At 26.3% G+C, this 17494-nt stretch overlaps 3 protein-coding genes across 6 annotated transcripts; all 3 read right to left on the reverse strand.

The window, feature by feature from the left end:
- Nucleotides 1-106: 106 nt before the first annotated feature.
- On the reverse strand, nt 107-3176 carry LOC132919756 (fibronectin type 3 and ankyrin repeat domains protein 1-like). The gene is made up of 6 exons (XM_060981578.1): nt 2217-3176; nt 1346-1476; nt 1145-1281; nt 592-901; nt 376-506; nt 107-266 (listed from the first exon to the last, which is right to left on the reverse strand). Exons 1-6 carry the CDS (start codon nt 2226-2228, stop codon nt 121-123), a joined length of 867 nt encoding a protein of 288 aa, XP_060837561.1. The 5' UTR covers nt 2229-3176; the 3' UTR covers nt 107-120.
- Nucleotides 3177-3317: 141 nt separating this feature from the next.
- On the reverse strand, nt 3318-10488 carry LOC132919755 (uncharacterized). Its single transcript, XM_060981577.1, has 9 exons — nt 10196-10488; nt 9946-10137; nt 9693-9852; nt 9509-9621; nt 8013-8153; nt 7058-7253; nt 5203-5347; nt 5013-5127; nt 3318-3569 (listed from the first exon to the last, which is right to left on the reverse strand). Exons 2-9 carry the CDS (start codon nt 10126-10128, stop codon nt 3414-3416), a joined length of 1209 nt encoding a protein of 402 aa, XP_060837560.1. The 5' UTR covers nt 10129-10137; nt 10196-10488; the 3' UTR covers nt 3318-3413.
- Nucleotides 10489-12335: 1847 nt separating this feature from the next.
- Nucleotides 12336-17494, reverse strand: LOC132919752 (transmembrane protein 181). Of its 4 annotated transcripts, XM_060981572.1 has the most exons (14): nt 17312-17494; nt 17151-17166; nt 16633-16800; nt 16155-16258; nt 15296-15457; nt 14118-14217; nt 13897-14050; nt 13708-13788; nt 13530-13629; nt 13321-13448; nt 13115-13264; nt 12951-13053; nt 12660-12884; nt 12336-12585 (listed from the first exon to the last, which is right to left on the reverse strand). In XM_060981572.1, exons 3-14 carry the CDS (start codon nt 16782-16784, stop codon nt 12461-12463), a joined length of 1584 nt encoding a protein of 527 aa, XP_060837555.1. In that variant the 5' UTR covers nt 16785-16800; nt 17151-17166; nt 17312-17494; the 3' UTR covers nt 12336-12460. The 4 variants fall into 4 exon arrangements, with proteins under 4 accessions (XP_060837555.1, XP_060837552.1, XP_060837553.1 ...); XM_060981569.1 differs by lacking the exon at nt 17151-17166; XM_060981570.1 differs by having other exon boundaries at nt 17155-17494.

Here is a 17494-nt window from a genome sequence, read left to right on the forward strand (position 1 = left end):
TTATTGTATGTTTACTAATAAGTTTTCCTTTAAATTATTTACATTGGATGTTAAACAATTATTAAGTAAAAGTAACATATTTTTTCATTCTTACAATAAAACACAAGAAAACCTCATAATTTAATCTGGTAATATTTCTAAGGCTTTCCAATTATTTGATAAATGAGCCAACTGCCAAATATCTTGATTATTTTTATCTTTAATACTTAAATCTGAACCATATGAAATTAGGGTTTTGATCACATCCAAATTGGCAAACATCAATACTAAAAAACAAAAATACATTTATCTATACTAAATGTAATAAGTAATATGGACAATCAGCTTAAAATAACTTTGACTTTCAATTATTATTTTTATACTTAGTATACTTGCCTGCTCTCATTAATGGAGTCCAACCTTTAGAGTCTACTGAATTTACATCACCCCAATTTCCTTCCAGAAGCATCTTAACTGCGTTATTATGAGATCCATCTACTGCATAATGAAGTGCTGTTTTTAAATTTCTAATTATAAGTAAATATAATATAAAAGATAATTTAACAAAAAATAAAAAGAAAGTATTTTCATTAATATATAAGTCATACATACATATCTTTTAAACTAGAGTCGGCATCATTGCGAGCTAATATTCTTATTATATCTCCATGACCATGGTAAGCAGCGGTCATCAACGGCGTAATTTTGGTGTACAAATTTGGTAAATTCACATCTGCTCCATATTGCAACAGAGTAAGTACCATATCGTTATGGCCAGCTGCACATGCTTTGGACAAACCACATTCACCCAACTCGTTGTATATGTTTATATCATGAGCTCTTGTATCTAAGAACTCCTGAAAGAGCAATGGTAAATTTTGATAGGCACTATGATGAAATGCAGTGATACTTGGACAATCATCTAAATAACATGATTATAATACATGGAATTTATGTTTATATCACAAATTTATTTTTAGGAAAGATTTAGTACTGGTCTTATGTAATTATACTTACTTTTTGAATTGGAAATAAGTTATGAATTTGAATATTTGATTTAATTATAATTTATAGATAACTACTATTGTGTTTGCGAGAAAAAAGCCTACATCAACATCAGTGTCTTCATATATAATTATAAAACCAAAATTAAATTATACTCTACTTTTTGTAGTACAACTGACTGTAGCTATCTCAAACACTGAATTCTCTGAACTTGGATTATGTGACTCCATCTGCAGCTTAAATTTGTAATGATGGCCACCAGATAAATTTTTAACACAGAAATAATTATGAAATCCTCTAAAAAACATTTATACCAAAACCAATTAGATACTAGGTTTTATAGTTAAACAATAATTTGTACCTATATATAACCATAGAATTTTTATTGTTATCATTCATAACCAATTTGAACAGGGGCTTTAGAACATCTTCTGGCTTGTTCCATTCTAAATCAACAGATCGACGATTGACATTCAACAACTTCAAATTTAACTAGAAAATATTTTATAATATTAGGGACACCGGCAGATGAAATTAAGAAATTAATTTATCAATTAAATTGTATCTAATTAACACGAACAAAAATATATCTACTTTTTTGATTAAACTCAAAAGTGATGTACCTAGTAGCGGATGAAAACAGACAAACCTTGTCAACATTTTTAAAAACAAATATTAATTGAACTCTCAATTTAAGGGGGAAATCATATATATATTATATAAGCTTCAAAAATGTAGATACATAAGTTTAATATCAATCGTAGGAATCAATCACATTTTTAGTCTAATATTAATTTTATAGCTAGAGTTTATAATTTATAATATTTCTGAATTGTAGCCAATAGTTTGTTCAAAAATACACTTGTATCATAGTATCATAATATTAATACTGCCTATACCTATGAAAATTATATAAAAAAAAAATTTTATTAAAAATTTTATTTTAAGTGACTCATAGAAGGTAAGTTAAATAAATAAGTAATAACTGTTAAATACGTAGTACTTACTACGTTAAGAATAAAGTATAAAGTTTCGAAAAATATTTTTGTTAGAATTTTAATACATGTAAATGTAAATTTAATTTAACAACTAACAAGTAGTTAGTCATAAATATTTTAACAGTAGTAAAATATGGTTAAGAATATTTGTTTACAGGTCAAAGTGTATCTATTTATCTAATTATCCGTGTATAGACATTAGTGTAAACATGTTTTTGGGAGCTTTCTATTTACCTTAAAGATCATATTAATCCTTTAAAAAATAAACTTAAAATTAAAATTTTTAATGATAAACATTCATTTTTTAGTAAAATTAGTCAAACACTTACACAAATCTATAATAAAGAAACAATGATTTATAGATAGGTACTACTATACTAAGTATACGTATACTACTTGTTTGTTCCCTTAGTAACCACTGTAATTTTAATAATAACTTAGGAAATCTTAAATATTTATGGTGTTGAGGATATATTAATTTGTTTTTTATTAAAAATATGTTAAGGGAATTCAATACCAACTTTTTCTTCTTTTTTGACTTACAATGATTCTTACAACACAAAATTGACAATTTAATAACAACACGACTGAATGGTGGTTTGTTTGGCAAATTTTGCCTTTTTTTCTGATTTTCAATATTTTACTAATAAGTTGAATACATTAAAGATTTATAGCCATGTTATGCATTTGAATCCAAAGATTTATAAAGAAAAAACAGCAGATAATATAATAATGCAAAAAAACATATAATATCAATTTATATAAAACACTTAATATTTAATAATGTTCACAGACATTTTGATGATCGAGGGCCCTATCATTTATTCCCATATTGGTATATTACCAAAAACAAAGTTATATTTATTGATGGGACAATTACATCACCATTTTAGTTTCTATGTCATTTATCAGGGATGTCAAACCTTTTGGGTCAATTGTCAAATTTTTCTAATTAACGTTTTAAAAATGTTTCACGTACCCAAAGGAAATTATATTTTCTAAGGATAAGAATAAAGTGACAGATTTATTATATTATTAAGTACATATACATTTTTTTTTGTAACTATAATTTTTAAAATGTTAATAATTTGTTTCTTTAAATTTCTTATTATAAAAATTATATAAATAGCATAATTTTTAATAATTTCAATTTGTATGCGTGTCATTGAAATTTAACCAATATGCCACCTTTGACACGCGGCACAGTAGGTTTACCATTACTATCATGTATCATGAAAAACAGGTTTAGTAATAATTATTATTTGTTATGTAATCACAACATTATATTAATAAAAATAAACATTTATAATCTTAAATAATATTAATAATAATATGTAAACAATAAATATAGTTTATTTGATTGGTAACTCTAAAACGAATTAACAAAAATAATTACTCTGTATAAATATTTTTTTTTTACAAATTTATTAATTACAATACTTGAGATGTTGAACTTTGACTACAATAAATAATTGAGCCAGTGAAATTTAAAGCAGCCGCTAAAATGAAAACTGGAAACCAACGGCCGTGAGATGCAGTCACAAGTTCTGCCGTCAGAGGACCAGAGAGTATTCCTGGTATGGTAGCCTAAGATATTTTCAAAATAATCAAGTTAAATAAATTGATTTTGAAATACATCTAAATGCAAAGATTTGATTTGTTTTATTTTACATTAATTTAAAAACAACTATATTCAAAAGTCAATGATAAATATTAAAAAATTAACTAATAAATATGAGTCACTTTTAAGAGGGTGTGTTAAATCATAAAATTAATCATTTATTAAGTAGCGCCGATCACTATGTATAAGTATTGTGAGATACAATATATATATTAAGTGGGTGGTATTATGGGGACGATATAAATCTAAGAAATTTGTAGGATAATAGGTATACAAGTTATAGATATTTGAATCCCATATTTTAGTGTAACAAATTCAATGTTTACTGGTTCCTTCTATTAGGTTCTGAACAGAGTGAGGAATGTATTTATTTTACAATAATGTATGGTTTTTTTATTTTTGTGCCTGCCATCACGTTTTAGAGTAGTAATAGTGCTTTGATTTTTAACTTCAGCACCTCTTTGAAAAGGAAAATGAATCTAGTTGGTACTTTTAGGAGTCAAAAGTAAAAATTATATATAGTTTTCAAAAGCGTTAGGAAAAACTCTGAAAAAGTAACGGAAAAACCAAATTTTTACGCATAATCAGTTTTTGACAAAATCAATTTTTTTATTTTGCTATAACTCAAAAACGAATCATTATAAATACTTGAAATTTTCAATAGATGTTTATATTCGCGTTATCTATTTATGATTAATTTTTCAAAATATTTTGACATTTTTAAAGCTATTTGCAGACAATTGAAATTTTCGATTTTTATAATTTTTTTTCTTGAAATGCCTATAAAAAAAAATGTTGCTTTCCAAAAAATCTTTAAAGTTTAATACAAGGTTTATTATAAGTTGTACTTATCATAGTAAAAAAAAATATATCAAAAAACGTTTTTGTTTAAAAGCATTTAAAGTTCAAATGTTTACAAAATATGTTAAAATCGCGAAAATTTGCAAGAAATGTTGAAGTTGAAAATTTAATAAAATTTTTGTAATTTATATCTAAGGTTAAAAAAACCCAATACAAGGTTTCCATAACATTTTTTTCAAATAACTGTAAAAAAAAAACTCCAGCGTTAATATAGAAAAAATTTATGAGCATATGAAATTTAATTGTATACAAAATCGTGTAAAATAACGATATATTACAATTTAAATATAGGTAATAATATAATATATCCTACTAATTACCCTAGACTAACAAATCATCTCCATTCAGAATCATTTTTTGTATACAATGATCCTGTCATTGCATCCAAATTTTACACATCCGTTACAGTGACTTACTCTCCATCTCTACTATACAACAGAGCGATACCCACTTGCTCACCCTTTTCAGATTTTATTTTTATGCAATATCATTTAAGGCTAACATCGGCGCCACTGTATTTATAAATACAATTTATTAATTATATTTACCAGTGTATTGGATACTGAGAAAGTAATGCCAGCATGATTTGGAGCCACTTCAGAATGATTACTTAAATGCCCAGCTGAATTACAGGCACATAGTCCCATCGATATAGAAATAAATCTATCACATAAAATAATAAAATTTTTAAGCAATCAATTGAATATAAAATATGTATAAATAATAAGTAAGCCTTACATTATGGCTGCTGCTAAGCTATTTACTGTACAAAATAGAATTAGAAATATTGCTGGTCCCACTAAACCTATAGTAGTCATAAGTCGTCGAACAGTTAATACTGACCATCTACGGTCAATTAGTTTATCTGCATAATTTCCTGCAACTAAATTTAAGATAATATTTACAAATTTAATTTGATTGAATAAAATATTATACATGAAACTTAAAATTATCTAGAATTCAAGATTTAAAAATAGGACAAATTTAGGTTCTTGAACTTTTTGGTATATTAAATCTGTTTAATTGCTAATTAGTAATAAAAACATTATTATGTAATAATGTAAATTGTTGAACGCTAGTCAATTTCACTTTTCCTAGAACAATTGGAAAAAAACCGGTAATGAGATAATCGTGGTTTATAGTATAAAACCAAAATTGAATAACTATATAACAACAAACAAAATAAAATTATTAGGAATAATACAATTTTTCAGATATGTATCTCAATAATGTTATGAATAAAAAAAAAAATGATAATCTATTGAATATTTTAAAATTATTAATTTTAACAATTGAGTATTAATGAAAATCACACATTTTTTTTTGTTGGCATATTGATTCTCTATGATATTGTTAAATGGACTAAACGGTTCAACATCATAAAATTATAATGTACATTATGTTCATAATCTATAAGCATATTTTGTGAAAAATATTTTTTTGTAAAAATTTGAATAGTTATTAACTATTAACAATAGTGTTTGTTAGGTGTCAAAATATGTATAAATCAAATTGTACGAGGCATATCCAGAAAATAAGAGTACTGAGGCTCTCACGACTACAGCAAATATTTTTTTACTATGTTCGCTATACTGCTATATAGCTTTACTCCTCTCCTTTATATCAGGACCATAACAAGTTCAGTACGTTGAAAACTGTGGTCACGAGAATTTATTTTGTGAAACATGTTCATCGAGTTTGCCGCCAAGTCCGAAATCCACGCTGTCATTCATTACCTCTTTGGAACGCTATAAACTGGAGGGTGATAATTTTCTCAAGTCTATTGTTACTGGAGATGAAACTTGGATTGCACACTATACGCCTGAAACCAAGAGACAGTCCGAACACTAGTGTCACACCAGTTCACACTCAACCAAAAAGTTCAAAACCACCATTTCAGTCAAAAAAATCACGGCATCAGTGTTTTGGGGACTACAAAGGCATCATAATGATTGAATATTTACCTCAGGGGGAGACCATCAAAGCAGCAAGGTATTGTAAAACGCTAAAAAGTTGAGAGGAGCTATTCAAAATAAGAGGAGGGGTCTGTTAACAAGAGGAGTCTGCCTGCTGCACAACATCAGACCCCACACAGCCAATATCGTGAAGCAATTTTTTGGATGGGATGTTTTGAACCGCCCTCCATATTCCCCGACCTGACGCCTTCAAATTATCATTTGTTCACTTCCCTGAAGAAGCACATAGGTGGAAAAATATTTTCTACTGATAAGGTGGTAGCAGACTCGATCGACATGTTTCACGAGAAAAATTCTTGTGACCACAGTTTTCAACGTACTGAACTTGTTATGGTCTTGATATAAAGGAGAGGAGTAAAGCTATATAGTAGTATAGCGAACATAGTAAAAAAATATTTGCTGTAGTCGTGAGAGCCTCAGTACTTTTACTTTCTGGATATCCTTCGTATGTGTAAATTTGTAACTTTATGAAGTTCATACTATGAACTAATGTGGGTTATTATTCAAAACTCACAAGTACTCAAAAGAAGTATTTATTAACTAACATTAAAATCTTTAAAATTATAGTTTATTTTATTTTCATTGATCTTGTATGTTTTTAAACAATTAAAACTTACCAATACCAAACACTGAGTTGAATATATATGGAACAGCTGTTAAGCTAATACTATGTGAATTAGCACCAAGATAACGCAAATAAGTAGGTAGCCAATGCATTATAATGTAGTTGGACCAATTCATTGTAAAGTGAGCTATATATATTGCCCATAAGGGCCAATATATAAAGAATTTCTTCCAATGTATACTAGAATACTATATAAAAAATAATAGGTTTTATTATTTTAATACAATAGTAAAATGAAGGGTAAAATATAAATATTAATTGCATTATGATATAAAATAATGCTAAATAGTATTGTTAAGGAGATTGGGTACAAATATTTGTTGTCTCACTTTCACATTTGCAATAAGAAAAAAAATTAAAAACATTTTGCATCCATAAATACTATCTATGTATAGAAGCGATGAATATTATAAAAGCAGATTTGAATTTAGTGTTGAAAATTTATGTTATTAATAACTAATTACTTGTTTAAATTTTTAAATCAAATTTATGGAAATTAATATAAAAAAATCTGTTTTTATAAAATTTATCTCTTCACTATATCAATAGTAGGTATTGAAGGAAACAAAATTAGTTGTTTTTAATAAATTGAGACTGTGAAAGACAGATAAGATATATTGATATCTATAGTGCAATTAAGTTAAGGCGATGACCAGGGACATAGGACAACTAGTTTATTATACCAAATAGGTCATCGTTTTAACTTTATTGCACTACAACAGTGGTCGGCAACCGGTGGCCCGCGCGTCTATTGTATACGGCCCGCTTTAAATTCTACAACAACAAAGTTTAATTGAATATTAAACATTTTTATTTTTGTCTGGCCCGCGAACTCTTATTAATTTATGAATGTGGCCCGAGAGCCCAAAAAGGTTGCCGACCACTGCACTATAATATGGGTATGTTTATGAGCATATTATAAGATAGTGTGTAGGTATATATCATACTTGAGGAATAATAATTAATGGAAGCTGGTCATTTTTTCCACAATCTTTTTCTGAATATAATGAAATCCATATAAGTGACCAAACCATACCAATTGAACCAAATAAATAAAAACTAGTTTGCCACATTAAATGTGGGCATATCTAAATAAAAAAAGTTATTTTTATTAATAAATATAAGTAACAGTTAATATTGTTATAGATTCTTATATATATTAATATATATAGCAACTGATAAGTATAGAATGAAGACAGGTAATATGAATACTTCCCATACCTTTTGAATAAAACAATATTATTTACAAAAAATTTGTTTTTTATAGTATCCAGGTTAGGTTAATACATTTTTTATTGCTGAGCAGATAAAATACTTTGTTATTATTTACTATAAAATAACAATAGCAGATAATAGTCTTTGATGACTAAGGAGCGGATGTTTATGCTCTAAAAAATTTAAAAATATGCATGCAATTATGCACTATAAAGTATAATATTTGCTTTGAATTTATTAAAAATATGCATCAATAACATTTTTTATTTATTAAAAATTAAAAAAGATGTTTGCAAACTGCTATTGAATTTTTTTGTTAATCTGAAAATAATATACATAGGTATATATTAGAAACCAAGTACCAATGTGAGCGAAAATCAACTATTCCCAGTTGGCGCGAATATTACATATAGGCCTACAGACGCGGGACATTTTGATCAATTAATATTAGTCGTGCCTAGTCCGTTAATATAATACGAAATTACGAAAAACCTCAAATATGCACTAAAAGAATGACGAATATAAAAATATGATCAAACAAGTAAAAATTGAACAAATATAGAAAATTAAATTGATAAATTTGAATTTTTTGAGTGATGAAACAAATGTCTATCTTACTTCGCATTAAATCAGATGTTATTAAAAATATGATAAATGCATTAACATCTGCTTATTATTGATAAAACACATGAAATTATATTATTATAGTCATAATTAGTTAAAATTTATGAAAATGCTATCTGTTTCAAATAAAAACTGTCATTAATTTATTAAACCAAGTTATCAAACATACAAACATAATATTTATTATTAAAATTGAATCGATTTAAATTATTAGCTAATAGTATTTGCTTATTTTCATTATATTTCATTGTAGGTACCTACTAATTTAATTACCTGTTTAATAAATATTGTATTTAATCTTTAGTTAATTATTAAAAATCTACCAAATATATTAGAAAAAAATGATTTGTTAAATATTATTTTTGTATCCATAGCTTTGAGAAGATAATGTACACATCACTAAGATAAAGTAAATATTGTATTTTTTAATGAATATTGTACAATTTGGGTATTTCAATTCAGAGATAATGTGCTAAAAATGAATAGTTTATACATTATCCTAATTATTTGAATATAATCAATAATATACAAATATTTGAATATTCATAAATAACTTATATTCAATACATAAGTAAATATATTAACCATTAAGCAATAGACTTACCACAGTTGCAACTGTCTGGCCAATAGAACCTGCGGCTACTAAGTAACCAAATGCACTTGAACGATCAGTTATTGCTATATTATTAGCAAAAATATGAAATATTGTTGGTAATCCTAAATTTGATTAAAAATAAATTCAAGAATTTGTATTAGTATACAAATAAGCTTATTTAAAATTAATTTACCTAATCCTTCACCAAATCCTGAAATTACTCTACATAAAATCAAAGCAAACGTGTTATGAGATACCCATGGTGTTGCGACAGTTGATATTGACCACAAAAAAACTGACAATAATAAAATTAATTTACCACCAAATTTCTTAGCAGCACAAGCTCCAATAACCTAAATAAATAAAAAAAAAAGGATATTGCTTGTAATAAATACTTATTATTTATCATTGATTTTTTAAGGTTTATAATATCTATAATTAGTTACTTGACTACTTAAATAGCCGAAAGCAAACGCTGATAATATCCATCCTTGCCAATGCATTGTCCATTTGAAATAATTAGTCATTGGTATTATTGCTATTGGCATAATAACACGATCAGCCGCATTTATGAAATTTGCAATAGAACATAGTACCACAATATGAGTGTGACTCATTTTAGTAGACATGGCTTATGTCTAAAAACAGTATTAATTAATCGATAGAATGAATTTTATTAATATGTTTGGATCGTACATTTTTCTCAATAAAACGATGAAAGCATTTTAGCTTTTTAAAAGCCACGTCTTCATATTTTTTAAACATAGTGAAGAGTTATTATTTTTACTGACATTTAAATTTAAAAATCATAGTTCTAAAATAATTGCCACGTAATATTAATATTACTTTTATACTTTTAATTAAGACAAAATAAAAAATGTTAATGATTTAAATAAAAAAAAAATTGTTTTAAACCGACTAATAATAATAACAATATAATATTATATTATGAATTATAATACAGAATATTACACGATTATACTTGGACGATGAAAAATAAATACAAAATATATACAAAAGAAAATAATTAAATGATAAGCATTATCATTATCTACTATCTATTCAAATATTTATATTTTGGTTAATCTCTTTTCTATGGGTTATGCGCACGATTAAAGATAGTATGGTTGCCCGACGACCTATGATAAGAACGTTCTGTGCGTCCAAGGTTTATAGATACTAAAAGAACACATTCAATAACTAGAACAGCTGGAATATGTAATAATGTGTAATTCTATTATGATAAGTAGTGTCAAAAATTTTTATCGTGAAATCCAAAGTAGATAGAAATAAGAAATTCACTATTTCAATTTGTACTGTGATATTATCTTAAATGACTTAAATCGTGACCATAGTCCGACTAGTCCGTGATCCATTGGCTTTATGAAAGCTCTTTTCTATTACTCAAATAACGGAGCACAAACTAATTATAAATCTATAAAAGATATCTTGTCCATGAACGAAAATGTTGTAATGTTTAAATAGGAAATCCTCTCCAGATAATTTTAAAAGAAGTAACCAAAAATTAATATTCTTATTCATCTTGAAATGTCTACTTGCCAGTCTGAGAATGCAGATGTTAGTAGTGATGATGAACAAGAAATAATGAGAAGAAATTGGAAAAAAAATATCTCTGCAATTGAAAAGGTACATAAATAACAAATAATAATGTTTTTAAATTAAAATAGTCACTAACAAACCTGATTTTATAGACAGCATTTAGGGAGGGAGCTACTTCTACACAAACTGAATCTGATGTGATGTTTCAAATGGGATTTGATAATGGGTACAAAGATGGATTTAAAGATGGTTATAAAAATGGGTCCTATAAGAGTACTTTAATGTAAGTATGACTTTTCTTATTAGAAATATAAAATTTACCTGATTTCCTAGCTATTTTGCTTGTAATCATAATAGATTTAGTATTTATGCTACTTATAATATTTATTTCAAGGCTGCTAAATAAATTCAATTTTTCGGAAGACTATGAAGAAAAATGAAATATTTTAATGTTTTACTACACCGAAAATATGAATTTGATATTCATATTTGATGTACCTCAATTACTCCATAAGAAAAAACTGGAAAACGTTATTTGATTTTATGATTTTGAGTTATAAGTCACTGAGATGACATACTATAGTCATTGAAAGAAATTGCCAATCAAAATACCCTTTTCATTTTTAAGTAAATAAAATAACTTGTATTTTTTTTTTGTTTTATTTAAATTAGTAAAAAATGTATGTACATATATTTATTTATTAATGCTTCTATAAAGGCGTTCAAATTTTAAATTAAGAATTATATATTTTTATTTATAACAATTTAAGTACAAAATTAATGAATAAAATATGTTGTACATAGTATTTAAGAATAAACTGAAATATTTTACAATCCAAGTATTTAAATTATATTTATATCAAAAAATTTAATCTATAAATAATTTTACATATATAATATATATTAATATATTATTTATCATTGTATCAAAGATAGTATGATGATATTGAGAACATTAAAATAATTAATAATAATACATTTTATCCAATAGTAATAATAGTATGTTACATTCAAGGTTGAATAATCCAACTATATTATTTTACTTACATTTAAATAAATGTATATGGGAAAATCATGAGTAAAATATTTTCTCAACAACTGGTCTAAAATGGTATTTAGTATCCTTATTTTTTTAATCAGTCATTAATAGGTAATTGATAATTTTAAAAATATTGTTTAATTAATATGAAATAAAATAAATATGTATGTTAAATATTTATTTATTTTGACTTACCTTTTAATTTGGGGTTAATTAGTATAAATAAATTACAACATAGTTTTGTAAACAAATATTTTAAATTATAATTATTTTGAAAAAGTTCTTTTTTAATTAAATTGAACATGAAAAAGTTTATTTAAGACCAAATAGATTTTATGTACAAACAAACTATATGAAAACAATTAATCACTGTCATCATTTGGAGGGTTTAGTGGCTTGTGGCTCTCTTCATCTGAACCATATGGTATATCTTCTTCAGAATCATTAACCATTGAAAATGCAGGATTATCTTTTGTTATTGAAGATTCTAAAAATTATCAAATAGAAAACAAATTAGTTTTAGCATATATTTTATTGAAATAATAAAATATAACAACTTACCAAATCCTGGTTTTTTTGTCGGGGAGTAAACAGCAGCCAAAGTAAACACATAGAAATTACATATACCATAAAAGGTCATAAATAATGCTGACGTCATATACTCCGTGTTTAAGTCAGCAGCAAATGAATCTTCAATCAATCCAAGTCCATATTGCATATGTGTTATGGTTGAACATATTACAAGTGATATGACCATTGAAATAGTTACAAATTTCAGTCTAGCATCTACGAAAATAATAATGTTAAATTATCTTGACTATACATTAATTTCTAAACTATTTGAATACTGACCAAAATATGGCATTGAACGCAAATCACTGTATGCTCTCAAAATCAGGCATACTAAATATACTATGTATATTATTACAAAAATGCCTACACAGGTTTTGATATTCTATAACAAATAAAATAAATTAATACATTACCAACTTCAATAATTATGTTTAATCCCTTACAGTATACGCGCTAGAATCAATCTCATAACTAAATGCTGGATCATCAAATTCATTCATTCGGCGATATTTGGCCATTATAACACCACATATCCAAAATGGGCCTACTAAAATTGCTTTTGGCAGATAAAATGCAATCGGTTTTCTTTCATTCTATTAAATTAATTCAACAATTATTAAATATTTACTAATTTTTAAAAATGTCATACTTGGCGTAGTCCATGATAAATGCAAAGCCAAAAAAATAAAATTGCACAGATAAATGTTATTTGGAAGACACCATCTAACATTCCAATTAGTTGATTGCTTGTAAGAAGCGTCAAAGGAAAAATTGGATCTAAAAACACATTATTACTGTAAATTCTATATTTATATGTATTCATAAAATTGCATTATAATTGTTTTTAATTGTATTTACCATTAAATAATATTAACAGTGGCAATAAAACAATAGTCCATTTTTGTTCATACGACCAATCTACTACTGGAAATTTCCTTAATGAATTTGCAAAGCAACACTATAAGCAAGTTACATATTTTATTAGAACATTTTCTATAGAATATATTCATTAAGTAATTATTAAAACTATTCTTACAAGCACTCCAAAAGCGCTGAGTAAATAAATTAGTCTGAACCATATTTCCATTTGGGTGTAGCCCGGGTTATACGATTTGTACTGCACAACAATTTATCATAATTTAATATTATTATTTATCACCAATTTAAATTTTATCTATGCAAAAATATTATAATTTGAAAGCTTATACCAATATACACCACTTACATAAAACATGACTTCTTTTACTTGGTACTTTTGATGAAAAGTCTCTAGATTATAAAAATCTACCTCAAACATATAATGAGTATAGTGTATATAACCAATATGAGCAATAGGCACTTGGCTACATATCTGTTGTTTACAAAGTAAGTGTCTTGTCCTGTAAAATATTTAATATTATGTTCTACTGATATATGTAGAAATATTATTTTAATAATCTCTGTCACCTGTTGTTTTTAAATACTTTTACTATATCAGTGATTTTATGCTGTGGAGTGATTGCCTTGATTGTCATGCTGATTTTGAAACTTTTATCATAAGTCTCATCTGTTAAAATTAAAACATAAATTGGAATGACTAAATTAATTTTGTTATATTGTAAAATGTATAAAATACATTGAACATATTGGAATCAAAAAAGGTTTTAAGTTATAGAAGTAGAGTTAATTTTTTTATATTACCTTAAATTTATAGTTAAATATATTAATAATTTTGACATAAAGATAAAACAGAAATTATTATATTATCTATAAAAACAAAAATAAAAAAAAACAGAGTAATAAATGAATGTTTATTGTGAAATTTACCATAAACCTATTAAACCTAACTGTTACCTATTGTATAGGTAGGTATTAGGTACATTATGATATTTTAATATTTTTTCATATTTTAATATTACATAGTTGTTTATTCATATTATATATTTTATGTTATGTTGATTAATTTTACACTGTAACTTTTTTTTATTATGTTCTAGTACTAAATAATATTAGTTATTTAATTATATTTGTTCATTAGTTTTATAATTTACAATCTATACATTTTTTTTAAATCTCTAACTCCCCTACTCTCCAGCACCAACATAACACATGGCTTAAAGGAGATAGATAGGTATCTAATTGAAAATAATATCTTTAAAAACTATTAGGTATGTAAATATTGTTTTGTCATCAATAATAAAAAAAAATGTAAGTACTTAACATTTGTATAAAGTTTGATATTTAAAATACACAGATATATTTAAAAAATGAGCAGACCTATTATAGAGAATTACCATTAGCTACCAACAATTGAACTAGGTAGGTACCTAGGTATATATTGTATGAAGTTATCGCAACGTAAAACTGGTTAGAATTTGTTGATCTTAAATATTAAGTGAACTTGAAAGGTTATTATTACCCTTCAGACATACGAGTATACGACCAAATAAATAATTTATGCATACTGTATGCCGGGAAAAAATAAAATAACCTTTGTATAATTATACATTTATACGATACATTTTTACAAATGGCAAATACAGTATGTTAACATTATCGGTAGGATGTCTGCCCAAGTTTTTCTAAATATTGTTTAATACTTCTTAGATATGTGCTATAGTATGATATAATATGTAGATGTATACCGTCTTTGTTGTCTGTCAGCACGACTGCGATTAACCATAATCGTTGATTGTACACCGACAGACTGGGAGTTTTCATGAAGAATGGGCCCTGTGGCAATGATCCGTTTGTGTGCTTCAATACTTCGACTCCGCTTATCTTACTCGTCAGTGTGATTGGAGGTCCTGTAACGAATTTTTGTTTTTCAATAAAAATTCATTACGATTCTTAAACAATACAGGTAAGTAGGTATAATTATCATTGATTTGTACTGATTTTGCAGGGTTCGTTGGTTGTATAGTAGGTAGCCAGGTAGGTACGACACGTAATCGATTATAATAATATACGTTGTACATATCGTTGACTAAGTATTCAAGAAGTGCATTGGTGCTTACTTTGGATTCAAATATGAATATAAACATGTATAAATGTATAATCCCATATCTATCTTAAAAATATTTTAGATTTTTTCCATTTTATCGATTTGTTCGTAAAACCCTAAACTAACCTGCTAAATTTACCTACATAACATTTTAAATTTAGCTTTACCGAGAACGTGCGAAAACATTTAACTATAGGTAAATTTTAATTCTACGTATATTTTAATTTGTTAGTTTATGAAAATGAAACTAAGCATTTTGCGTAGGTACCTACAATTTAATCAGATACTATATTATTATTTATGTAAATTTTTTTTTTTTTTTTGAAAAGGGAAAATGCACATTTAAATTTAAATAAAAAAATACAGGTATTATACCTACTTATTAAATCATATATTATTATAAAACACATATTTTAATATTTTAAATCAGTTATTATTGAGTCCCAAACTCGGGCTATTATAATAAATATTTAATTATACACAAATATAGGGCGTCTAACCCGTCAAACCGATGAATAGCACTAGTCCCATGGCCGTCAACAGGACGATGAAAACCATTACAAATTCCCGTTTGTTCATTGAATACAAACGCATATGTACTGATCTGAAAACGTAAACATAATAGGTATATAGTAAATATCAATAATAATAACTTATATGATATGTTTATTAAACTTCTCAAGTGTAAAACGTACACTTATATTATAAACATTATATGAATACATCAGGCACGGATTCAAAGCAAAGGTCTGGGGGGAGGCAACAATATTTTATAGGTACTTTATTCATAATTTAAAAATTTAGATCTGTAGAATTATAAAAAAAATTGAGAAATAACATATCTGGGGAGGCCTGTAGGGCCCCTAGGCCCCCCTGGATCCGTCCCTGGAATACATAGAAGTATATATATTATAATTTATGTGTAGCTAAAGTTCATAAATCATATAAGTATCATTTATATCGCGATTTTTGGATTACCGTTCGCATCGGTCGTGGTGGTAGGCTGGAGAGATGTATCGATTGAAATCGCTGAACAGGTCGTTGAATTGAGATACTAGGTTTCTGATCATTGTTAAGCAACTGCCAGTCGGCAAGTTGTAGCTGGTCTCTGAGCCTTCGATGGAGTTCATGTTTTAACCGTCTGGCCTGTTATATATTACCAATGATTATTACAACAATAATAAAATTGGATCATGGCTGTGAATTCGATGCACTATAAAACCTCCATGCATTTAAAATCCCTAAAAATGCAGTTTAAAAAGGAAAACTGCAAACAAGTTATCAAAAACTAAAAAGTTAAAATAATTACAAAATTTAATTTGATGTTAAATCATTTAAAGTTTCTGTTCAGATATTTACGTTTTACAATAAACTAAAATATTATGCTTTGCTTCAAATTCACAGCCTTAAGAATAAAATATATATATATATATGTAAAACGATCATAGATTGAAATCCTGATATATCTAGTATATGTATAGACGTATTGTACGTACCTACCTGCAGCTGTGTCTAAATATATTCATTAAAATAAAATATAAAGTCATTATCAATAAAACATTTTTCCAAATGTAATATGTGATCAATTATATTACAAGACGAACACATACATACAAATACTTAATAGATACATAATATAAATATAATATAGCTGTACCCGGTGGTTCCGAGTAGATTTCCGATTTCAACAAGCTAACCCCGCAACATCATTCGTTTAATCTATTTTACTGATCTACACTGTTATAAATCTTGATTCCATGGGCATTTTTAATGTTTACTCCAAGCGTACGTTTACCGTATTACACATGCGTCCTAACTTCACGCGTAAATACACTATTCG

Source organism: Rhopalosiphum padi, chromosome 2 (assembly GCF_020882245.1).
Source record: "Rhopalosiphum padi isolate XX-2018 chromosome 2, ASM2088224v1, whole genome shotgun sequence".
Lineage (NCBI taxonomy): Eukaryota > Metazoa > Arthropoda > Insecta > Hemiptera > Aphididae > Rhopalosiphum > Rhopalosiphum padi.